Source organism: Hemiscyllium ocellatum, chromosome 34 (assembly GCF_020745735.1).
Source record: "Hemiscyllium ocellatum isolate sHemOce1 chromosome 34, sHemOce1.pat.X.cur, whole genome shotgun sequence".
Classification (NCBI taxonomy): Eukaryota; Metazoa; Chordata; class Chondrichthyes; order Orectolobiformes; family Hemiscylliidae; genus Hemiscyllium; species Hemiscyllium ocellatum.
In genome coordinates, this window is record NC_083434.1 from 567,329 (window position 1) to 594,349 (window position 27,021).

General features: G+C 45.0%; 1 protein-coding gene across 1 annotated transcript in view; it reads left to right on the forward strand.

The window, feature by feature from the left end:
- Positions 1-11,187, forward strand: part of LOC132832217 (transmembrane protein 14C-like) — a 44,310-nt gene extending 33,123 nt beyond the window's left edge. Inside the window, exon 4 of the mRNA XM_060850011.1 lies at positions 10,990-11,187. Within this exon, the coding sequence (XP_060705994.1) occupies positions 10,990-11,047 (58 nt within the window). The 3' untranslated portion in view covers positions 11,048-11,187. The remainder of the gene's footprint in view (positions 1-10,989) is intronic.
- The last annotated feature ends 15,834 nt before the right edge of the window (positions 11,188-27,021 follow it).

Sequence of the window (27,021 nt, forward strand, 5' to 3'; positions counted from 1 at the left end):
GCCTTGTAAATTGAGCTTTTCATTCGTGGGACTATTCTCGTGAACCTCACAACGTGTTCCAGAGCCAATACGTTCTTTCTGAAAAGGATGGAGGCCAAAACAACACAAAATACGCTAAATGTGGTCTGACCAGAGCTCTATAGAGCCTCAGAAGCACATCTCTCAAAATAAATGCCAACATTGCATTTGCATTCCTAACTACTGACTCAACCTGTAAATTCACATTGAGAGAACACCCAAGTCTTTTTGCAATTCAGACTTCTGAATTTTATCCCCGTTTAGAAAATAGTCCTTGCCTCTCTTTTTCCTATTAATGTGCTTGACCTTATACTTTCCCACGTTCTATTTCATCTTCCACTTCCTAGCCCATTCTCCTAACGTGTCCAAATCTTTCTGCATCCTCCCCGCTGCCTCAATATTAGCTGCAGCTCTATCTAGCTTTGTATCATCTGTAAACTTAGCCAGAATGCCCTCCGTTCCTTTGATTGGATTCCCAACAGTGTGGAAACAGGTCCTTTGGCCCAACCAGTCCACACCGACCCTCCGAAGAGTAACCCACCCAGACCCATTTCCCTCTGACTAATGCACCTAACACTATGGGCAATTTAGCATGGCCAATTCACCTGACCTGTACATCTTTAGATTGTGGGAGGAAACCGGAGCAAACCCAGGCAGACGCAGGCTGGAATCGAACCTGGATCCCTGGTGCTTTGAGGCAGCAGTGCTAACCACTGAGCCACTGTGTCGCCCCTAGATCAATATTGTAGTGAAAAGCTGTGGTTTCACCAAAACCACATCTGAGTGTAGCATCAAGAGGCCCAAGCAAAACTAGAGTCAGTGGTTATCCGAGGGAAATCTCTGTTGGTTGAAGTCTTGCCTGGCACATTGGAAGATGATTGTTGGACGTTAGTCATCTCAGGTCCACAACATCTTTGCAGGAGGTAACAAAAATTAGGAGCAGGAGTAGGCCATTCAGTGCTTCACACCTGCTCCACCATTCATTTGATCATGGCTGATCCTCAATAACATTGCTGCTTTCTCCCCATCGCCCTCTAACTCTTGCTTGAATGCATTCTGTGCCTTGGCCTCCTCAACTTTGTATGATAGAAAGTTCAGTAGGTTTCTCATGTCAGTCCTAAATGGCGTATCCCACAGCATGAGACTGTGACTCCTATTTCAGAAATCCTCAGCTATGGAACACCTTCGTGCATCTGCTCTGCCAAATCATGTACATTTGTTTGTACATTTCAATCAGATCCCCTCTCATCCTTCTAAACTCTAATGAATACAGGCCAAGGTGAAACCATCTCTTCTCATAGGAGAGTTGAATCATCCACAGTATCAGCTTAGTGAACCTCTAAGGCAAGTATATTGTTTCTTAAGTACAAAGAACAAAGAAAATTTACAGCCCAGGAACAGGCCCTTCGGTTCTCCAAGCCTGAGCTGATCCAAATGTACTGTCTAAAGCCATTGGTCAATTGCTAAGCATTTGTATCTGTCTGCTCCCCACCTACTCATCTGTCCAGACACATCTTAAATTAATTTACTGTACCTGCCTCTACCACCTCTGTTGGCAAAGCGTTCCAAACGCCCACCACCATCATCTGTGTGAAGTACTTGCCACGTGTATCCCCCTTAAACTTTCCACCTCTCACCTTGAAAGCATGACCTCTCGTTATTGAATCCTTCACCCTGGAAAAAAGCTTGTCTCTCTCCACTCTGTCTATACCCTTCATGATTTTAAAAATCACACAACACCAAGTTATAGTCCAACATGTTTAATTGGAAGCACACTAGCTTTTCGGTGCTTCCAATTAAACCTGCTGGACTATTGTGGGCGGCACGGTGGCACAGTGGTTAGCACTGCTGCCTCACAGCGCCTGAGACCCGGGTTCAATTCCGGACTCAGGCGACTGACTGTGTGGAGTTTGCACGTTCTCCCCGTGTCTGCGTGGGTTTCCTCCGGGTGCTCCGGTTTCCTCCCACAGTCCAAAGATGTGCAGGTCAGGTGAATTGGCCATGCTAAATTGCCCGTAGTGTTAGGTAAGGGGTAAATGTAGGGGTATGAGTGGGTTGCGCTTCGGCGGGTCGGTGTGGACTTGTTGGGCCGAAGGGCCTGTTTCCACACTGTGTAATCTAATCTAATCAAATGTAATCTAATCTAATAACTTTGTACACCCCAGTCCAACACCGGCATCTCCAAATCACGACTTCATGATTTTGTAAACCTCTATCTCCTTTTTTCTAGTGAAAATAAACCTAACCTACTCAACCTCTCTTCATAGCTAGCACCTTCCATACCAGACAACATCCTCGTAAACCTTCTCTGCATCCTCTCTAAAGTGTCCACACCCGTTTGGTAATGTGGTGACAAGAACTGTACACAGTATTCTCAATGCAGCCGAACCAATGTCTTGTACAATTTTAACATGACTTGCCAGCTCTTATACTCAATACCTTGTCCAATGAAGGCAAGCATACTATATGCCTTATTGATCACTCTATCCACCTATGCAGCAACCTTCAGGGTACAATGGACATGCACTCCCAGATCTCTCTGCCCATCAACTTTTCTCAAGGCTCTTCCGTTCATTCTATAATTCCCTCTCTCTAGAATTAGACTTGCCTAAATGCATCACGTCACATTTGTCTAGATTGAAAGACATCTGCCACTTTCCCGCCCAACTCTCCAGTCTATCTGTATCCTCCTGTATTCTCTGACAGTCCCTTATGCTTTCTGCAACTCCACCAATCTTTGTGTCATCTGCAAACTTGCTGATCATACCAACAGTACCCTCTTCTAGATTATTTATGTATATTACAAACCACAGTGGCCCCAACACTGACCCCTGTGGAACACCACTGGTCATCTTTTTCCGTTTCAAGAACCTCCCTTCAACTACTACTCTGTCTCCTGTTGCTCAACCAGTTCTTTATCCCCCTAGCTAGAACACACTGCACACCATGTGACTTCACTTTCTCCATTAGTCTACAATGGGGAACCTTATCAAATGCCTTAAAGTCCATGTGTATGACATCAACAGCCATTCCTTCATCTAACAACTTGGTCACTTCCTCGAAGAACTCTAAGTTGGTAAGGCACAATTTCCCTCGCATAAAACCACGTTGTCTATCACTGAAAAGCTCATTCTTTTCTAAATATAAATAGATCCTATCTCTCTCTGTACCCTCTCCAGCAACTTCACCACCACCGATGTCAGGTTCACTGGTCTGTAGTTACCTGGAATATCCCCACTACCCTTCTTGTACAGGAGGACAACACGAGCAACCGTCCAGTCCTTCAGCACCTCACCTGTGTTAAAGGATGCCAGAAAGATATCTGTCAGGGCCCCAGCTATTTCCTCTCTTGCCTCCCTCAGCAACCTGGGATAGATCCCATCCGGTCCTGGGGATTTGTCCACCTGAATAACCTCTAGCATACCCAACACATCTTCTCTACTTATACCAACGTGTTCCAGATTAATCAAAGTTCTGTCTTTAATCTCTAGATTCATCATGTTCCTCTCCTCAGTGAACATTGATGCAAAGTATTCATTCGGAATTTCATCCATGCTCTCAGGTTCGGCACACAGCCTTCCTTCATTATCTTTTAGTGGACCGATCCTTTCTCTAGTTATCCACTTGCTTCTTATATAAAAATAAAATGCTTTGGGATTTTCCTTAATTCTGCTTGCTAAAGCTATTTCATGACCCCTTTTAGCCTGCTTGATTCCTTGTTTAAGACTTGTCCTACTCTTCTGATATTCCTCCAGGGCCTGTTCTGTTCTTAGCTGCCTAGACCTTATGTACGCTTCCCTTTTCCTCTTGGCTAGTCGTACAATTTCTCCTGTCATCCATGGTTCACGAATCTTGCCCTTCCTATCCTTTTCCTTCAATGGTACATGCCTATCCTGCACTATCTTTAGCCTATCTTTAAAAGCCTCCCACATCTCCAATATGGACTTCCCTTCAACTAGCTGTGTCCAGTCAACATTTCCCATCTCCTGCCTAATTTTGATATAATTGGCCACAGCCCAGTTTAGTACTCTTCCCTTAGGACCACTCTCTCCTCTTTATCTACGAGTACTCTAAAACTTACAGAATTGTGGTCACTATTCCCAAAGAAAACCCCACCGCAACTTCTACGACTTGTCCTGGCTTGTTCCCCAGTACCAGGTCCAATATGCCCCTTCCCTCGTCGGACTATTGACATCTTGTTCTAGAAAACTCTCCTGGACACTTCGTACAAATTCTACTCTATCCAGACCTCTGACGCTAAGTGTATGTTGGGAAAATTAAAATCTCCCACACCACTACCCTATTGCCTCTACATCTATTCACAATCTGTTTACCTATTTGTTCTTCTACCTCATGTTCACTGTTGGGAGGTGTCAGCTCTACCCATAATGCCTCACTACCCAAGACCGCCATAGTGTCCTCCTTTAGCACAGCTGTGATATCATCCCTGACCAGCAATACAACTCCACCCCCTCTTTTACTCCCCTCTCTGTCCTGTCTGAAGCGTCTATCTCGTGGAACATTTAGTTGCCAATCATCATGCCCTTCAACCAAGTCTCTGTGATGGCAATAATGTTATACTTCCAGGCGCCAATCCAAGCCCTAAGTTCATCTGCCTTACACAATATACTCCTTGAATTAAAATAGATGCATTTCAGGCCACCAGTTCTTTTGCGCTCACCTGCTGTCTGCCTATTCTTCCCTTTATTAATGTTTTTTTTCATAATTCTTAAAGTCTCCAGTCTCCACCTCACTGCCTACTTCTCTTCTGGTTCCAGTCCCCTGCCATATTAGTTTAAAACCTTCCAACAGCAGTAGCAAAAACTCCCCGAATGACATTGGTTTCGATCTGATTCAGATGTAGACCACCCTTTTTGTAATAGTCCCACCTTCCCCAGAACCAGTCCCAATATCCAACAAATCTGAACCCCTCCCTCCTACACCATCTCTCAAGCCACGTGTTCATCCTGCCTATTTTTTCATTTCTACGCTGGCTAGCACGTGGCACTGGTAGTAACCCAAGATTACTATCTTTGAGGTCCTCCCCTTTAACTTCTCTCCTAACCTCCCTGAATTCTTCTTTCAGGACCTCATCTAGTTTTCTACTTATATCGTTGATGCCTGTATGCACCAAGACAACTGGTTGTTCACCCTCCCCTTTTAGAATGCTCTACAGCTGATCAGTGACATCCCTAACTCGAGCACCTGGGAATGAAAAAAAACATCCGGGAGTCCCGTTTTTGGCCTATCTACTCCCCTCACCATAGAATCCCCTATGACTATGGCCCTACGAGTCTTTTGAACAGCAGTGCCTGCCACGGTGCCATGATCTTGACAACTGCTGCCCTCCCCTGATAAGCCATCTCCCCCAACAGTATCCAAAAGTTATACCTGTGTTGGAGGGAGATGACTGCAGAGGACACCTGCATTGCCTTCCAGCTCTTTTTCTGCCTTTTGGTCACCCATTCACCGTCTCCCTCAGCAATCCTAACCTGCGGTGTGACCAGTTCACTAAATGTGCTATCCATGATCACCTTAGTATCACAGATGCTCCACAGTGAGTCCATCTGCAGCTCCAGAGTCGCCATGCGGTCAAACAACAGCTGCGGGCTGGACACACTTCTTGCAAGTGTAAGAGTCAGGAATGTCAGCCACGTCCCTGAGCTACCACATCAAGCAAGAGTCGCATGTCACGGGTCTGAGGTTCCCTGCCATTGTAAGCTTAGCTTTATATGAACTAACTAAAACTAAACAATGCACTTAAATAAATGAAAAAGAAAGATAAGAAATAAAAGCCTTACCTTACAGGGTCTTTTTCTTCCGGTTCATGGAGGGGATGGGGTGGTGGAAGGTAGATACTATACATGTAATATCTTGGGTTTAGCCACTGCCCAAATATAAATTAAGTCCTTACCTTCCTGGCAGCCCTCACTTCACCCCTCCTCTCCTCTCTTCTGGCAAAATGGAGGCCCAACTCCCGAGGTAAGTCTCTTTTTATGCGGGAAAACTTACCCTTCCCGGCAGCCCTCGCTTCACTCCTCCTGCTCTCCTCACTGCTCTGGCAAAATGGTAGCCTGACTCCCGAGGTAAGTCTCTTTTTACGTGGGAAAACTTGCCCTTCCCGGCAGTCCTTACTTCACTCCTGCTCTCCTTGCCGCTCTGGCAAAATGGAGGTAGTAAGATCAAAACTACATGCAATCCTCCACTAAGACAGTAATACCATTAAGAGATCCACGCCTTTGAACATCCAACCTTTTGTAATAAAGACCAATATACTATTTACCTTCGTAAGTAATTTCTGCACTTGCCTGTTTACTTTAGTTGACTTGTGTGTGAGGACTGCTAGATCCCTTTATGTAACCTCATTTCCCAATTTATCATCATTTAAATAATACTGTGTCTTTCTGATTTTCACAAAGAGTGTTTGCCTTCACATTTAGTCACGTAGTATTGCTTCTGCCACATGCTTGCCTTCTCACTTACCTTCTCTAAACTACCTTGAAGCCTCTCTGCATCCCCTTCACAGCTTACAATCCCTTCCAGTTTTGTGGCTTCAGCCAACTTGGAAATGTCACATTTGGTTCCCTCATCCTAGTCAGTTATGTATATATTTTGAGTAGCTGGAGCCTAAGTACTGATCCTTGCAGTGCCCTGCGGGTCACTGCACCCAGAAAAATGCCTATTTATTTATTCCCACTCTGTTACCTGTCCTTCAACAAATTCTCAATAATTGCAAACATTATCCTCTATCCCATTATGGTTATGGGATATGGCAGGAACAGGATACTGATTGAGGATGATCAGCCATGATCATAGTGAATGGTGGTGCTGGCTTGAAGGGCAAAATGGTCTACTCCCGCACCTATTGTCTATTGTCTATTCTTTAATTTGTGACCTTATCAAAAGTCTTCTGAAAATCCAAATGCGCCACATCTACTGGTTCTCTTTGCTAAGTATGATTGGCCTTTTATTAACCAATGTTAGCTTTAACCAATCCCATTTATGCTCTCCAAGTGTTTTGTTATCATGTGTTTTATAATAGATACCAACATTTTCCCTATTATGAATATTAAGCTAACTGGTCGGTAATTTGGTTTTTCTCTCCCTCCCTCTTCTTTTAAACAGTGAGGTTACATTTGTTACCCTCCAGTCTGTAGGAATTTCTCCAGTATTTATAAGAGTTTGGAAAATGACCAACAATCCATCCAACATTTCCAAGGCCACTTCCTAGGCTGTTGATTATCAGGCCCTGGATCGTGTCCTTGACCAGGGTAATGTCTTTGGTCTAATCAAATTCAATTGCTTTGTCAATGATCTTCCCTACATCATAAGCTCAGAAGTGGGAGTGCTTGCTGATAATTGCACAATTTTCACCACCATTCATAACTCCTCAGACACTGAAGCAGTCCATGCCCAATTGCAGTCAGACCCAGTCAGATCTGGGTAACATTTGTGCCACACAGAGCACCAAGCAGTGGCCACCTCCTAACTAGTGAAAATCTAATTGATTTTTTTGACATTTAGTGGTAGCTCTTGTTTCTGAATTTTCCCACTATCATTGACCAGAAACTGAACTGGACTAGCCATATGAATAGAGTGGCTACAGGAGCAGGTCAAAAGCAGTGACTAATTCATTTACTAGCTCCCCATAACCTGTCTGCCGTATATAAGGCGTAAGTCAGGAATGTGATGGGAAGCTAGATGAGTGCAGTTCTAACAACACTCAAGTTTGACATCATTTCTCTTCAGTCTCCAAGCTATGGAAACATTGAGGAACAGACATGAAGACAGATTATGGGAAGATGTAACAAAAACAGATTTGACATTCTGGGTGACTTTAACTTCTCCGATATTGACTTGGACTCCCTTACAGCAAGAGGCTTAGATGGGGCAGAATTTATTAAGGGCACCCAAGAGGGTTTCTTGAAACTGTGTAGAGCCCAACCAGAGGAGGGGACATATTGGACCTTGTATTGGCTAATGAGCCTGGTCAGGTGACTGACATTTCAGTGGGAGTGCATTTTGGAAACATTGATCACAACTCCGTAAGTTTTAAGGTGGCTATGAATAAGGATAAGTCAGGACCTTGTGGGGACGGAATATTACATCTGTGTTAGATCGGAGCTAGCGGGTGTTAATTGGGAAGACGTGTGATCAGGCAAATCCTCATTTAACATATGGGAGTTGTTTAAAGACTACTGATCAGAGTTCAGGACCAGCATGTTCCAGTAAAGAGGAAGGACAAGAATGGCAAGGTAAGGGATCCTTGGATAACAAGAGAGGTTGTGACCTTAATCATAAAAAACAAAGAAGCATATGTAAGGTTTAGGAAGCTAATAAAAGGCCCATGCGGAATACAGAACAACTTCGATTATCCAAGCGTCGGTTATCTGAGCAAGTTCTCAAGTTCCCATAAAAACGTCATTTGTTATGCGAACAATCCATTACCCGAGCTCTGTTATCTGAACAAAATACTCCCAGCCTGTCTTTTTTTGGATAATCGAGGTGGTTCTGTATAAGTAAAGCAGGAAAAAACTCAAGCAGGGAGTTAGAGCAAGAAGGAGCCATGAAATGACCTCAGCAAAGAAGGCTAAAGAGAATCCAGAGGCATTCTCTGCATACATTAAAAACAAGACGATAACTCTGGAGAAGGCAAAGGAGGGAACTAGTGCTTGGAGGCAGAGAATGTTAGCATGATCCTAAATGAGTACTTTGTGTCCGTATTCATCGAGGAGAAGGGTATGTAGGATAGTGAGATTAGTGTGTAGTATGCTAGGGCATTTTGAAATCAAGAAAGAAGTGGTGTTGGGTCTCTTGAGCAGCATTAGATGAATAAGTCCTGAGGGCGCAAATGGTACCTACCCTAGGTTATTGCAAGAGGCAAGATTGGAGATTACTGGAGCCTTGACCAAGATCTTTGTGTACTCACTAGTGACTGGAGAGGTCCCAAAGGACTGGTGAGTAGCTAATGTTGTTCCTTTGTTCAAGAAGGAAGTAGGGATAATCCAGGAAACTATAGACCAGTGAGTCTCTCATTGGTGGTTGGAAAGCTGTTGGAGAGAATTATTAAGGATAGGATTTACACATATTTAGAAAAGCATTGCCTATCAGCAACAGTCAACATGGCGGGGCAGGTCATGTCTTAATATTCTTTTTGAATTTTTAGAGGAGGTGATGAAGGTGATTGATGAGTAGCAGATGTTGTCTATGTGGATTTTAGTAGGGCTTTCAACAACATTCCTCATAGGCTTTTGCATAAGCATAAGATGCATGGGCTCCATGGTGACGTGGCCACTTAGATTCAGAACTGGCTTACCCATAAAAGGTAATGGGTAGTCGTGCAAGGTTGTTTTTCTGGCTGGAGATCCATGACAAATGGTGTTCCACAGGGATCCATACTGTTCCTTTAGCATCCTGTGCTGCACTGTTCTATGTTGTGTCATCCAGACAAAGCACTTGATAGGTATCATACAAACATTCACTTCCTCCACCACTGCTACTCAGTAACATTAATATGTATTGTTTACACATGACCTGCATAAATTTACCAAAGATCCTTAGATTTCTCCTTTCAAACCCATGACATGACCATTTAGAACGACAAGGGCAGTAAGACAATGGGACTCCCATCACTTGCAAGTTCCCCTGTAGGCCACCATCTTGAAATGGAAACATTTAGCTGTTCTTTAAGTATTGCTAGGTCAAAAAGCTGGAGCTCCCTTCCTAACAGCTTTGTGAGTGTATCGATACCACTTGACAGCAGCTGTGCAAGAAGACAACTCAACCCCATCTTCAAGGACACATGGGATGGGCAGTAAATGCTAGCTAAGCCAGTAACACCCATATCACATGAATGTATTTAAAACAAAAACTGATCATAGCCATTTTTCCCCAATTGTCGATTAAAGTGATTCTGTCCTTCCTCCCTCTAGGGTAGCCTCACTTTTGTCCTGTCCTCACTAATCAGTACTTTTACCCAACTTCTATTTTTCCTATCTATATCTTTCTGAATCCTTTATATTCTTTTCACCAAATAGTGAATCCTCACCACTTTTAAGACTTATTTCCATTCTTGCCTTCCTATCATTTTCTTACTGTTATGGACCAGGCCAGACCCTAACTTTGCTAGTTGTGTTAAGCAGGTGGAGAGTGGATATTTCAGGAGTGATGGAGATGGCCCATTCATCACTGAATGAAGCACTAAAGAGAACAGAATATGGGATAACGTAACCACAAACCCAACAGATCATCCCAACTTAATGTTGCTGTTCCAAATTCCTGTAATAATCCCCGTAAACATCCCTTGGAACAAAGGTAAAATCAACACAGGACCTTGCATGAAAGAGAGAGAAAGAGATCTAGCAAAGTGATTCACCATGGAACACCTCCTTCCATGTAGCCGTTTCTTGGATCAGTAGCCTCAAAACTGACAGACTGCTCTTGGCGAACAGCCAGACTGCTAAAAACCAAGCCAAAGCAAAACTGAGCTGGAAGAACTGGCCACTCCCTTTTCATTGTATGTGTTTTAAAAAAAAACTTGAGAGTCTTTTGCCTGAAGCTGTATCTGTTATCTATAATCAAATTCTTCAGCCATACATTTTGGAATTGCTGCTTTTATGACCTCTCCCAAAAAAAGCCAAGCATACTATAACCTTATTAAAAGAGCAGCATCATCACACTATACAGCAACATTGAGTTAGTCCCTCAATAACTTTATTTGTCATTGTGCCTTTACAGATCTGAACTGTAATTTGTCTTTGTAGCCTTTCTTAAACTGCTCATATCTATTATGGCACTACTCATTTCTCTGTACTGTCTAACTCTGTAACTTTGTGCACTTTATTTCTCTTATATACCTGTATGCTGGTGTCCATCTCCATGTAATGTTATTAGATATGTTTGAATAGCATGTTTCAATAAGTTTTGTGCATTTTCCTAATCAATAATAATTCTTGTTTGTTCCTCCCACAGCCTTCTGATGCTTGGAAGACTTGGTCTAAAAATGTTTGAGAAACCCCACAAATCATGAACCAATTTCTTTTCAGAAAGAAAATTTTGTATACATGCCTTTTGAATCATTGGTTTAATTTTTATCATTTGAACTTAGAATGAATCTTAAACTGAATCTGAACAGAATTAAATTCAATAAATCTCTTGATTCAAAGATTCTTTGATAGCGCATGAGCTTTGTTTTTAAAAAATATTCTACTGGTCCAATAGAAAATAATCCTCTTCACAACAATAATGAAATAAATCTATTGTGCTTGGAAATAACAGCATGTGCTGTTCGAGGTTTCTTTTGAAAAACAGATCTCTGTTGAATTGTGAAAGTGTTTTATGGGCCAGAAGGGAATGCTCTACCAAGGAAGTACGCAATCGAGTACTCATGCAGTTGAGCACAGAGCATTGGAACAAAAGGATGTACAATTGAGAAAATGTGGAAACAAGTTCACAGTTGCTATAGTGGGCGATCATAAAAAAAAAAGGTGGGCCAGTTTGATGTGTGCTCTATAACATTAATGGCTGTCATTGGTTTCTATACTCCAGAAAAATACTTCATTGTTACAGAGTATTTAAGGCACCACCTTGAGAGTATGGGAAGGAAGATTGAGTCTTTTTCTTTGAGAAATAGCTACTTTCTGAAGGTGGGCACGATCACTAGATATTACCACCTCATGGTCAGTGAACTGAAGGTAAACAAAGCTTATGTTTTAATTGGTGTTAATTTTAAGTTAAAGAAAATCCCTAATCAAGTTTAAAAGTTTAAAAATATTTTGCTATAAGTTATGCTTTAATGTTCCTTAAGGATAAAAATATTAAAATTATTTTTAAATTATCGATATCATAGAAGCAAATATCGATATGCCAAAATAATACTTATAAGAAGAAAGTCCCAAAAAGCTTTAATGGCATACCATTGGGGTCAGTTGCTTGAGTTCCTTGGTGCTGTAGTTTCTTTGTGTCCAGAGTTGAAATTGGATTTAGCAGTTGTCATGGCTGGTGTAGTTGAATAATGGTGTTTTCTGGTACAAAAGAGGACAGCTCCTCCTCCAGTTCTGTAGTTTTGATATTTTTATGCTTTCAGGTTAACATTTGTCTGCGTGTATACCTTTTTCTCTTTGTTCTCCCTTAGTCAGACCCTGGAGGTGTTCCCAAAGTTCTTTTGTTTGGTTGCTCATAGCCAAGTGGCTACAGTGGTGGCGCAGTGGTGAGCACTGCTGCCTCACAGCGCCACGAATCTGGGTTCGATTCCAACCTTAAACAACTGTCTGTGTGGAGTTAGCACATTGTCCCCATGTCTGCGTGGGTTTTGTCTGGGTGCTCTAGTTTCTTCCCAAAGTCCAAAGATCTGCAGGTCAGGTGAATTGGCCTGCTAAATTGCCCACAGTGTTCAGGGATGTGTAGACTTGGTTCATTCATCAAGGGAAATGTAGAATAATTAGGGTAGAGGAATAGGTCTGGGTGGGGATACTCTTTGGAGGGTCAGTGTGGACTTGTTGAGCCAAATGGTCTGGTTCCATACCATAGGGATTCTATAAAAAGTTGGCTGATCAATGGCATATTCAATTGGAGAGAAATCAAATATTCCACACAACAAACAAATCAAAGAAATGCTGGTCCTCCCCACCTGCTCTTTCTTTCAGAAGCTAGAATTCTGACACACTCACTATCTGTTTGCAAGTTTCTGTACTTTGAGTCTAGACCTCACCTGATTCATGTCTTTTGTCCATGTTTCAGCTGAGACTACAATGATGTCAGGAACTGAAAGGCCCAGCCAGAACTTGAAATGAGCATCATAGAGTTGTACAATACAGAAACAGGCTCTTCAGGGGAAAGTGAGGACTGCGGATGCTGGAGATCAGAGTCGAGAGTGTGGTGCTGGAAAAATACAGCAGGTCAGGCTGATCAGAAGAGCAGGAGAATTGTTGTTTCGGGCATAAGCCCTTCATCAGGAATGAGGCTTGTAGGCCGGGGGGCTGAGAGATAAATGGGAGGGGATGGGGCTGGGGTGAAGGTAGCTGAGAATGCAGTAGGTAGATGAAGGTGGAGGAAGAAGGTGATAGGTCGGAGAGGAGGATGGAGCGAATAGATGGGAAGGACAGGCCAAGAGGGGGTGCTGAGTTGGAGGGAAAGGGGAAATGGGTAATCCCATGTGTTTTTCATGGTCCCAAGGCAGACGATGAGACGTTCTTCCTCCAGATGTCGGATAGTTAGGGTTTGAAGATAGAGGAGGTCCAGGAACTGCATGTCCTTGGTGGAGTGGGAGGGGGAGTTAAAGTATTCCGCCACGGATACAGTCCTATATGGTCCTGAGCCGGAGGATAGAACATAGAACAATACAGGCAGAACGGGCCCATTGACCCTTGGTATTGCACCGGCCTGGGAACTAGTCTCAGCTCGACCCCCTACACTATCCCAAAATCATCCATGTGCTCATCTAAGGATTGTTTAAATCTCCCTAATGTGGCTGAGTTGACTACATGAGCAGGTAGGGCATTCCACGTCCTTACCACTCCCTGCATAAAGAACCAGCCTCTGACATCAGTCTTAACTACAAATTGAGGGGTGATAGATTTATGCCCTCTCGTACAAGCTGACATCATCATCCTAGGGAAAAGACTTTCACTGACTTCCCTATCTAATCCTCTGATCATCTTGTATGTCTCTATCAAATCCCCCCTTAGCTGCCGCCTTTCCAATGAGAAGAGACCCAAGTCTCTCAGCCTTTCCTCATAAGACCTTCCCTCCAGACCAGGCAACATCCTGGTAAATCTCCTCTGCACCTTTTCTAATGCTTCTGCATCCTTCCCAAAATATGGGGACCAGAACTGTATACGATATTCCAAGTGTGGCTGCACCAGCATTTTGTATAGTTGCAGCATGATATTGCGGCTCCGGAACTCGATCCCTCTACGAACGAAACCTAACACACCGTATGCTTTCTTAATAGCACTATCCACCTGGGTGGCAACGTTTAGGGATCTATGTATATGGACTCCGTGATCCCTCTGCACATCCACACTATCAAGAATCTTTCCATCGACCAGTACTCTGCCTTCCTGTTATTCTTCCCAAAGTGCATCACCTCACATTTAGCTGTATTGAACTCCATTTGCCACCTCTCAGCCCAGTTCTGCAGTTTATCCAAGTCCCCCTGCAACCTGTAACATTCTTCCACACTGTCCACTACTCCACCGACTTTAGTGTCATCTGTAAGTTTACTAACCCATCCACCTATGCCTGCGTCCAAGTCATTTACAAAATGACAAACAGCAGTGGTCCCAAAACAGATCCTTGTGGCACACCACTAGTAACTGGACTTCAGGCTGAATATTTTCCATCAACCATCATTCGCTGCCTTCTTTCAGAAAACCAGTTTCTAATCCAAACTACTAAATCACCCTCAATTCCATGCCTCTGCATTTTCTCCAACAGCTTACCATGTGGAACCTTATCAAAGGCTTTACTGAAGTCCAGGTATACCACATCAACTACCCTACCCTCATCTACAAGCTTGGTCACCTTCTCAAAAAAACTCAATGAAGTTAGTGAGACACGGACCTGCCCATGACAAAACCATGTTGACTATCTGAAATCAAATTGTTGCTTGCGAGATGATCATAAATCTTAGCTCTATAATCCTTTTTTACAACAAAAGTAAGGCTTACTGGTTTATAATTACCTGGGTCATCTCTACTGCTCTTGAACAAAGGCACAACATTTGCAATCCTCCAGTCCTCTGTCTACAAGTTTGGTACCAATGATGACTCAAATATCAAAGCCAAAGGCTCTGCTATCTTCTCCCTAGCTTCCCAGAGAATCCTCAGATATATCTCATCCGGCCCAGGGGACTTGTCTACTTACGAAGATTGATAACTCTTCTTCGTAACTAACCTTGATCCTTTCTAGTCTAATATCTCGTACCTCATTCTTCTCTTCTACAATATTCTCCTTTTCCTGAGTGAAAACCAATGAAAAATATGTGTTTAGCACTCTCCAATCTCCACAGGGTCCACACTCAACTTCCTACTTCTGTCTTTGATTGGCTCTATTCCTTCCCTAATCATCCTTTTATTCCTCTCACACATAAATAGAAAGCTTTAGAGTTCTCCTTGATTCAAATTGCTAAAGACTGCTTGTGTCCTCTCTTTGCTCTTAATTCTCTCTCTTTAAATCCTTCCTAGCTGATCTGTAACTCTCCATCTCCTCATCTGAACCATCTTGCCTCATCAACACACAAGCCTCCTCCTTCTTTGTAACAAGAGATCAATTTCTGTTGTAAACCACAGTTCCCTTACCTTATCACTTCCTCCCTGCCTGACAGGGACATACCTATTAAGGATGTGCAATATCTGTTACTTAAACCAGCTCCTCATTTCGATTGTCTGCATCCCCTGCATTTTGCTACCTCAGTCTATGCATCCTAATTGCATTATAATTGCCCTTGCCCCATCGATAACTCTTGACCTGTGGCATGTACCTTTCCCTTTCCATTGCTAAACTAAACTAACTGAATTATGGTCACTCTCCAAAGTGCTCACCTACAACTAAATCAATAATTAGTGGGCGGCACGGTGGCACAGTGGTTAGCACTGCTGCCTCACAGCGCCTGAGACCCCGGTTCAATTCCCGACTCAGGCGACTGACTGTGGAGTTTGCACGTTCTCCCCGTGTCTGCGTGGGTTTCCTCCGGGTGCTCCGGTTTCCTTCCACAGTCCAAAGATGTGTGGGTCAGGCGAATTGGCCATGCTAAATTGCCCGTAGTGTTAGGTAAGGGGTAAATGTAGGGGTATGGGTGGGTTGCGCTTCGGCGGGTCGGTGTGGACCTGTTGGGTCGAAGGGCCTGTTTCCACACTGTAAGTAATCTAAGTAATCTAATCTAATCAAACGTTACCAAGGTTCATTACCAAGCACTAGGTCCAGTGTGGCCTCCCCTCTTGTTGGTCCTTCGACATACTGTGTCAGGAAACCCTCCTGTACACATTGACTGGAAATGTGGATGGATCAGTTTTTGTCCAATGTTGGGGAAGTTAAAGTCTCCCATGATGACCACCCTGGTCTTTTCACTCCTACCCAGAATACTTTTGCTAATCGTCTCTTCCACCTCCCTGGAACTCTGCGGAGGCCTATAAAAAAAACTCCAAGCAATGTGACCACTCCTCTCCTGCTTCTAACCTCAGCCCACACTATCTCAGAAGACGAGTCCTCATCAAAAGTTCTCTCAGCCACGTATCCCCCTTTTTTTACTGCCTTGCCTGTTCTTAATGAAAGAGCTAAACCCTGGAACCTGCAACATCTATTCCTCACCCTTCTCTATCCATGCCTCTGAAATGGCCACAACATCGAAGTCCCAGGTACTTATCCATGCTGCAAGCTCACCTACCTTATGTCGGATGCTTCTGGCGTTGAAGTAAATACACTTCAAACCACTTTGCTGTCTGCCAGTACATTCCTGTGACCCTGAAATCCTGTCCTGGTGCTTCCTACTCTCATCCTCCATTGCACTGCAACTGCAACTCCGGTTCCCATCCCTCTGCTGAGTTAGTTCAAACCTACCAGAATAGCACCAGCAAATTTCCCACCCAGGATATTAGTACTCCTCTGGTTCAAGTGAAGACTATCCTGTTTGTACAAGTCCCATCTTCCCCAGAATGAGCCCCAATTATCCATGAACCTGAAACCCTCCCTCCTGCACCATCCTTGCAGCCACGTGTTCAGCTGATACCTCTCCCTATTCCTTGCCTCGCTATCATGTGGCACAGGTAATAATCCAGAGATAACAACTCTGTTCTAGCTCTCAGCTTCCACCCTAGCTTCCTGAAATCCTGCCTGACATCCATATCCCTCTTTCTACCTATGTTGTTGGTACCAACATGGACAACGATTTGAGGTTGGTCACCCTCTCCCTTCAGAACCCCAAAGAGATGATCCGAGACATCACGAACCCTGGCACCTGGGAAGCGACACACCAACCGTGAGTCTTGTTCGCTCCCAATAAATCTATCTGAGCCTCTAACAATTGAGTCCGCAATGACTAATACTCTCCTCCTTTCCCTCCTTCCCTTCTGTGCAACAGGGACAGGCTCTGTGCCAGAGACCTAGGCCCCACTGCATACCCCTGGTAAGTTGTCCCCTCAATAGTATCCAAAACGGTATCCTTGTTTTTCAGGGAAACGACCACAGGGGATCCCTCCACTGACATTTTTGCTCCCCTACCCCCCCCCTTTCTTCGTGCCTAGGAGTAACTACTTCCCTGTAACTCTTATCTGCCTCCCGAATGATTTGAAGTTCATCCAGCTCCTGCTCCAGTTCCCTGACACCGTCTTGGAGGAGTGAGAGTTGGATGCACTTCCTGCAGATGTACTTGGTTGGGACACGAATGGCGTCCCTCACCTCAAACATCATGCAGGAGGAACATTGCTCTCCCTGCACTGCCATCCCTGCTAGTTCCTTATCATAAAGTAAAAATGAAGTGACGCTTACCTGATATGTCCCTGGTCTTTAAGGTTAGAGGAGATGGTTGGGTGGGAGCCCCTACAAAGGTAAGGTCTCTGGTTGAGAAAACACTGACTTATATAGTTGGATGGAAATAAAAATAAGAAGTCCCTCCTTTCCCAGAAACCTCTGCACTCTGTCTTCAAATTTAAAAGCACAAATCAGTGACTCACCGCTCCTGGCAGGCTCCTGGGGCAAGCACCCGCCCTTCGATTTGCTGCTGCCATTGAAAAACAGAAATGGGTACACGACAACGTCCATTTGGTCTAGGACTTGATCTTTTCCTGTCGACGGGTTGGTCTGCCGAGCACCTTCACGTGTCTTGACCAGGAGAAGGCATTTGATAGGGTCGATCACGAGTATCTGCTCAAGACTCGGCGGGCATTTGGGTTTGGGACGCAGTTCGTTGCCCAGATCTGACTTTTGTACATTGCCACAGAGTGTCTGGTTAAAGTTAACGGGTCCCTGACAGCGTTCATTTGCTTTGTGAGAGGAGTATGTCAAGGCTGCCCCCTGTTTGGCCAGCTGAATTCCCTGGGCATGGAGCCTTTCCTGTGCCTCTTGCGGAGGAGGTTGTCGGGGCTGATTCTGCACGGCGTGGGCACAGGGCTGGTCCTCTGGGCCTATGCCGACGACGTTTTCCTCACTTTCACTGACCCAGCTGACCTGGTGAGGATGCGCGAGTGCCAGGCTGTGCACTCGGCAGCAGCATCTGCCAGGATCAACTGGGCCAAATGTTCCGGACTACTGGTTGGTCCGTGGCGGTGGACTCAGTCGGAGGGCTACCACCCATCTCCTGTTCCTGAGGGTCTACCTCAGCCTGGCTGAGGAATCCTGGCCGGTAATCTGGCAGAGGCTGGAGGCCAAAGTCTCGGCTAGCCTAGGCTGGTGGACAGGACTGCTCTGAGATGCTATCTTACAGAAATCGAGTGCTGGTCATAAACCAGCTTGTGGCTGCCATGCTGTGGTACCGACTGGTCCCTTTGGTCCCTCCTCCTGGAAATCCAGAGAGCATTGGTTGACTTCTTCTGCGATAGAAAGACTCACTGGGTTGGTGCGCAGCTCCTGAGTTTCCCTATTTAGGAGGGCATTCAGTCGCTGACGTGCATCTGCTCCCAGGTAGTGACTTTCCATCTTCAGGCCTTACCTATATGTTGAGTCTCTTCCTAGGTGGTGCACCCTGGCCATGTATTTCTTCTGCTAGGTGTGTGACCTCAACTACGACATGCAGCTCCTGGTCATTGACTGTAACGGCCTGGAGGTCGCTTTCAGGACACTGCCTGTCTTCCACCAGGACCTGATCAATGTCTCAAACATATTTGAATCGCATCACGCTTACCACCCAGCAGGAGTAGCGGCTGTAGTAAGGGAGCCGTTGCTCAGGAATCTGCACCTCCATACTCGTGCATTTGAGTGGCTGTTGGAGGGGAGAGCTGTGGCTGTGATGGTGACCAGGGTCGGGGACGTGCTGGGTAACAGGGGTCTGGGCTGGGTGCTGCCGCAGGACATAGCGAGCAGGGCAGTGGTGGATGTCTGGTGCAACGCATACAGTAGATGACATTTGTGGGAGTACAGGTAAATTTCTGTTGGATGTGGATGCAGTGTCAGTGCAACTCATCCATGGTGAACCAGGTTTCCAAGCTAACCAATTCCCATTTGCCTGCATTTGGCCCATATTCTCCAAATATTTCCTATTCATGTTCTAGTGTTTCTTAAATGTTGTAACTGTACCTGCATTTACCAATTTCTCTTGCAGTTCCAAACCACCTGTGTGTGAAAAAGTTGCCCCCAGGTCCCTTTTTAAATGCTTCCCCCCTCACCTTCAAATTATGCCCTCTTGTTTTGAACTCCCTTCTCCAAGGGAAAATACCTTTCGCTATTCACATTATACTCCTCATGATTTTATAAACCTCTCAACTTCCAACACTCCAGTGAAAATGTCCCAGCCTCTCATAACTCAAACCTCCAGATTATTTCTTTGCAAGCTTATAGTAATATCAATGATCCTTTTCGATGTTTACTGATGATGATTTGAGAGTAGATCGATGGGGTGATAATTGGTAAGATTGGATTTATCCTGCTTTTACTGGGCAATTTCCACAGTAGCTGACTGTTGAGTCATCAGAAGCGGTGTGTAATGGGGCGGAGGTTTGGTCAGCATGCAGGGGTCTGTGCTAGGCTATAAACAAACGTGGCCAGCTCTCCCATCCATTCTGCTGTCCAATGTCTGCTCCCTGGACAACAAACTGGACTGCATCCAACTGCGGCAGGTGCCTCAGTGTGAGTTCAGAGAATGTTGTGTCCTTGTTTTCACAGAAACATGGCTCAGTGGCAAGAGTCCCAAACACTGCCATCCAGCTAGAAGGGCTTGCCTTGTTTCTTGCTGACAGAAATGCAGCTCTGTGCAGAAAGGCTCATGGTGAGGGTCTGTGTGTCTACATCAACACAAAATAGTGCTGAGACTCCATGCTAGTCTCCAGATACTGCTCATCACTGGTGGAGTTTGTGACTGTTAGATGGAGATTGTTTTATTTGCCACAGGAATTCACTGCTGTCCTTATAGTTTCTCCGAGTGTTAATGCTAAGGAAGCACTTTGTGAACTGTGTGGGGCTATTAGTGGAATGCAGAACTCACATTTTCTGATGGTTCTGTTTACTGTTGCTCGAGATTTAAACCATGCAAATCTCAAGACTGTGCTCCCTAAATTCCATCAGCAGGTGGATTCTGAGATGCCACGGGAGAATTTGCTGGAACTGGTTTACACCAACATCTCCAACGCATACAGGGCAAAGCCCCGGCCCCATCTCGGCTCCTCAAACCACATCTCTGTTATGCTAATTCCAGCATGCAAACTGCTAGTCAGTCGAGTCAGACTGATTCTGAAACAGGTGAAAACCTGTCTGGCAGGAGCCATATCTGCTCTTCAAGACTGTTTTGAGTGCACTGATTGGCGGTGTTCAGGGAGGCGGCAACCGGTGGCGATCAAGTTAGAGGAGTACACTGCATCAGTGATTTGCAACATTAGACGCCACTGTGTCCAAGACCATCACTTCTCGCCCCAACCAGAAGCCGTGGATGACTGCGTAGATGTGTGCTCTCCTGAGGCCCTGTGATTCCACCTTTAGATGACAAGGCAGCCCTAATAACTGAGGGCCAATGTGACTGGGCCATCAAAGAGGTAAAGCATGCATACGGAAAGAGAATACACAACCACTTTTAGGACAGCAGCAATATGCGGAGCACGTGGAAGGGCATTCAGGCCATCACCAACCACAGAACAGCATCACCTGCTTGTGCTGGAGATGCCGCCCTCCTGGATGAGTTGAACAACTTTTATACATGGTTCGAGGCACGAAATGATCTGGCAGTGAGGAAATCCACTCCCCCCAATGACCAGGTGCTGTGTTCTACCACAGCCAATGTGAAGAAAGCTCTTATACAGAGTCAGATTTCTCCAGTTTCCTCATTTCCCCTCTCCCCACCTTGTCTCAGTCAAATCCCTCAAACTCAGCACCGCCCTCCTAACCTGCAATCTTCTTCCTGACCTCTTCGCCCCCACCCCACTCCGGCCTATCATCCTCACCTTGACCTCCTTCCACCTATCACAGCTCCATCGCCCCACCCCCAAGTCCCTCCTCCCTACCTTTTATTTTAGCCTGCTGGACACACTTTCCTCATTCCTGAAGAAGGGCTTATGCCCGAAACGTCGAATCTCCTGTTCCTTGGATGCTGCCTGACCTGCTGCGCTTTTCCAGCAACACATTTTCAGCTCTGATCTCCAGCATCTGCAGTCCTCACTTTCTCCTCTATACAGAGTCAACCCATGTAAGGCTGCTAAACCAGACAACATTCCTGGCAGAGTGCTGTGATGTACTGGTGAATGTTCTCACAGACATCTTCAACCTTTCCCTGAGCTGCACCATAATTCCAACGTGCTTGAAGGCCGCTACCATTGCCCCCATGCTACAGTCTTCAGTGTCCTGTCTCAACAACTACCGCCCTGTTGCGCTAACACCCATCATCGTGATGTTCTTCTAGAGACTCGTAATGACCCCCTCACTGGACACCCTGCAGTTCACGTATCAACCCAACCGCTCAACAAATGATACCATTTCCCCCACCCTTCATTTGGCCCTCACCCACTTGGAGAAGAAGGACACCACATCAAGTTACTGTTCATAGACTTCAGACCTGCATTTAACACTATCATTCCTCAGCATCTGATTGGAAAGCTGAGTGTGTTGGGCCTAAGTACCTCCCTGTGTAACTGGATCTTGGACTTACTGAGTTGGAGATCTCAGTCAATCCGGTTTGGGAACAGCATCTCCAATCTCATCACATTGAGCACGGGGGGCCCCCAGGGCTGTGTGCTCATTTCACTACCATTCACCCTGCTGACACATGACTGTGCAGCAATGCACAGATTGAATCATGTCATCACGTTCGCTGATGATATGACTATAGTGGCTCTCATCAGCACAAACAACAAGTCAGCATGCAGAGAGAAGGTGCAACGGCCAACAGACTGGTGCAGAGCCAACAACCTGTCTCCGAACATGGACAAGATGAAAGAGATGGTTGTTAAGTTCAGGAGGCCATTGAGCGACCACTCTTCATTGGACATCAATGGCTCCCCTGTGGAGTTCATGAAGAGCACCAGATTTCTTGGCGTACGCCTGGTGGAGAATCTCACTTGGTCCCTCAACACCAGTTCCATAGCCAAGAAAGCCCAGTAGCATCTCTACTTTCTGCCTAGGCTGAGGAAAGTCCACCTCCCACTTCCCATCCTCGCTGCACTCTACAGAGAGTCAATTGAGAGTACCCAGAGTTGCCGCATCACTGCTTGTTCAGGAATTGTACTGTCTGGGATCATAAGACCCTACAACAAATAGTAAGGACAGCTGAGAAGATCATCGGGGTTTCTTTTCCCACCATTACAAGTATTTACCGTACATGCTGCATCTGAAAGGCTAAGAGAATTGTGGTAGACCCCACGCACCCCTCACTCAAACTCTTCTCCCTCCTGCCATCTGGCAGAAGATACCGGAGCATATGGTCTCTCATGGCCATAATGTGCAAAAGTTTTTTCCCCCAAGCCATCAGGCTCCTTAACACTGTATAATTGAATTTCCGATCTGAAATTCTTTTGTATTGCTGATAGAAATATGTCTATTATTCATCGTTCTTCTGTTACACTATAACTTGCGTGTTTTGCACTTCTTATGCAATTTATGCCATATATGATTGTTTAGTTTGTACTGTCTATGTAGCACCCTCAGTCCTGGAGGAATGCTGTCTTGTTTTTACTGTATCAGTTGTACATGGTAGAAATAACAAATAAAAGCTATTTTACTACTGATGCCAATGTTGTAGATGTCCTGGAATAGGAGTGTAGCTTGTTCTGGACCAATGTGGTTTAGTATGATCTGAAATAGCTTGTGCACCACCACACTCTGTCTTCTACCTTTGAGCAAGTTCTGTATCCAAATGGCACGTTCTCCCTGTATTCCATGATTTGCACTATATCAGTTGTACATGGTAGAAATGACAAATAAAAGCTACTCTACTACTGATGCCAATGTTGTAGATGTATTGGAATAGGAGTGTAGCTTGTTCTGGAGCACATATCTTCAGTACTAATGCTTGAGCTGGTTGAAGACTGGCATCTGTGATGCTGGTGAGCTTAGGAGAATGCATTTGGCACATGTGACTGCTAGCGAGGTGAGCATTTAATGCCCATTCTTAATTGCCCCATGAAGTCAGTGAGTTATAGAGTCATAGAGATGTACAGCACGGAAACAGACCCTTCGGTCCAACACATCCATGCGGGCCAGATATCCCAACCCAATCTGGTCCCATCTGCCAGCACATGGCCCGTATCCCTCCAAACCCTTCCTATTCATTTATTTATCCAGATGCCCTTTAAATGTTACAATTGTACTAGCTTCCACCACTTCTTCTGGCGGCTCATTCCATACACATACCACCCTGTGAGTGAAAATGTTGCTTCTGAAGTCTCTTTTTTATCTTTCCCCTCTTACCCTAAACCTGTGCCCTTTAGATTACTAGGTTAGATTACTTACAGTGTGGAAACAGGCCCTTTGGCCCAACAAGTCCACACCAACCCGCCGAATACAGGGAGAACGTGCCATTTAGCATGGCCAATTCACCTGACCCGCACATCTTTGGACTGTGGGAGGAAACCGGAGCACCCAGAGGAAACCCACGCAGACACGGGGAGAACGTGCAAACTCCACACAGTCAGTCATCTGAGTCGGGAATTGAACCCGGGTCTCAGGCGCTGTGAGGCAGCAGTGCTAACCACTGTGCCACCATGCCGCCCACCAGTTCTGGATTCCCCCACCCCAGGAAAAAGACTTTGTCTATTTATCCTATCCGTGCCCCTCATGATTTTATAAACCTCTATAAGGTCACCCCTCAGCCTCTCCAAGGAAAATAGCCCCAGCCTATTCCACTTCTCTCTATATCTGAAATCCTCCAACCCTGGCAACATCCTTGTTAATCTTTTCTAAACTCTTCAAGTTTTACAACATCTTTCAGATAGGAAGGAGACCAGAATTGCCCGCAATATTCCAACAGTGGCCTAACCAATGTCCTGTAGAGCCACAACATGACCTCCCAACTCCTGTACTCAATATTCTGACCAATAAAGGAAAGCGTACCAAACGCGTTCTTCACTATCCTATCTACCTGCAACTCTACTTTCGAGATGCTACAAACCTGCACTCCAACACTCCCTAGGGACCTTACCATTAAGTGTATAAATCCTGCTAAGATTTGCTTTCCTCAAATCTAAATTAAACTCCATCTGCCACTTCTCAGCCCATCAGATCAAGATCCTGTTGTAATCTGAGGTAACCCTCTTCACTGTCCACTACACCTCCAATTTTGGTTTTATCTGCAAACTTACTAACTGTGTCTCTTATGCTCGCATCCAAATCATTTATGTAAATGACAAAAAGTAGAGGGCCCAGCACCAATCCTTGTGGCACTCCACTGGTTACAGGCCTCCAGTCTGAAAAACAATCCTCCATCACCACTCTCTGTCTTCTACCTTTGAGCCAGTTCCGTATCCAAATGGCGAGTTCTCCCAAGCACTAGTACTGAAGATTTGTGCTCCAGATCAAGCTACATTCCTATTCAGTACATCTACAACAGTGGCATCAGTAGTAGAGTAGCTTTTATTTGTCATTTCTACCATGTACAACTGATACAGTGCAATCATGGAATACAGGGAGAACTCGCCATTTGGATACAGAACTTGCTCAAAGGTAGAAGACAGAGAGTGGTGGTGCACGAGCTATTTCAGATCAGCCACACTGCTGTGAGCATGAAATCGTAGCCTGGAGTTGTAATTACTGTTCAGAAGTCCTCATTAAATCTCTTTTAAAGACATTTGAATGGGGCAAAGAATGTTTTAAATTGTTGAAATGAAATAAAATCAATTTTCCTTTTCCCCGTCTTCACTGCCCTGATTTAACTAGTGTTAGGAAATGATGCTTAAAAACCCCCATGCCAAACGATGCTGAAAATACTTCCTCCATCTCTTTTAGAAGGGGTTGGAAGTCAAGAATTGCCTGCAGCAAGAACAAAAATTGTTGGCAAAACCCAGTAAGTCTGGGCACATCTTTGGAGAGAAACGAAAATTACCATTTTGAGTAAAGTGACCCTTCTTTGGAACTGACAGCATGTAGTATTTATCTTTATGACAAGAGGTAGTTTGGAAAGCGAGTGAACTGATACTTGGAGATGTTACGCTATCTGCAAAGTAAATGGATGGTGAAATGATTGCAAAGGTCAGTGTGGTGGCTCAGTGGTTAGCACTGCTGATCATAGTGTCAGGGACCCGAGTTTTATTTGACCTTGGGACACTGTGGGTAATTTGCTCCCACAGTCCAAAGATGTGCAGGTTAAGTGGATTGGCCATACTAAATCGTCATAGTGGATAGGGATGTACAGGCTAGGTGGGTCAGCCATGGGAAATGCAGGGTTACAGGGGTAAGTGGGTGGCTCTTTGGTGGGACGCTCTTTGGCAGGGTCAATGTGGACTTGATGGATTAATTGGCCTGTTTCCAAACTATAGGGATTCTGTGAAATTCGATAAAGCTGCACTTTGAAGATGGCTGCTTTTTGTACTTGTTGCTGCTATATCTACAATGTATTTGCATACAACAAAAATGGATTGTATGCTTTCACAAAAATTGATTCACCACCCCCTCAGCTCCCCATGCCTCTGAAGTTTATCTCCCTGCCCAATCCTGTGCTGATGAAAGACAGACAAACTCTCAGGACTGTATTAACCCCAGATGTCTGACCGACTTTGATAAACAGTCCTGGATATAACTGTCAACACCTATGACTGCTGTGTATGCAACTGTCTGCCTGACTGTTGTGCTGGCCCTATATTTGCTTGGATTGTTCAGGGATAGATTCCCTGACCTTGAGTTTCTCAAGTGGATGAGTGACTGTAAGAAAACTTTTGGACAACGTGCGAACTGTGTTCATGCTGGCTGATACCGGTCTCCTAATCAACAATCCACTCCCCCTCCCCCACCACGGAGGGTGTGTGCCCACCAAGTTCTGACCGCCATTTGCTGAATGAATAGGCAATGAGTTTGCCATGCAGACAACTGGCACATGCTACGGATATTAGATTGATGTCTCAGTGAAGATGTTTCAAGATGTTTCCTCCTTCACCCCCAGCAGCTAGCCTCCATATCTGTGCTAAATAGTCCTTCAAAACAGCAATAGTGACAGGTTTTGGGTGTGCCAGAGGGACAATGCATGAACATGCATGGAAAGTCAAGGTATGGATGGTGCAAACACTCAGTTGCTGAGTGAATGAACACCAAAATGGCTATAATGCAGCATTCTTGAGCTGAGTATCTGTGCCTGCTTGCATGTCTGCTTTTCCATTTAATTGCTGGTAGTGTATTCTAGAGACCCCCTGAGGGGTTGTCAGATGTCAAAATCTGAATGAAGAATATGTGAAACTGGTGTATTTCGACAATAGCCTGAGCTGTAGTTTGGTTGTCCACCATATGGAGGTCAATGCAAGCAGTGAGCTGAATCTGTAAGGTACACATTCTGGTTTCTTTGGACTCATTCTGGTCTTGTTAAAAAAATGTTGTTAGGATAAACCCAACCATTACAGACTAGTTGCTTTTCACAAAATCCCTATGCTGTAGAAACAAGCCATTCAGCCTAACAAGTCCTCACCAACTCTCTGAGGAGCATCCCACCCAGACTACCCCTACCCTACCCTTGCATTACCCATTGTGAATTGACCTAAATTACACATTCCTGAACACTATGGCCAATCCACCTAACTTGCACATCTTTGGACAGTGGGAGGAAACCCACGCAGACATGGGGAGAATGTGCAAGCTTCACCCAGACAGTTGCTCCAGGTTGGAATTGAACCAAGGTACCTGGTGCTGTGAGGTGCCACATCAATGGTGGGGAAGCTTCTAGAAACAACTATT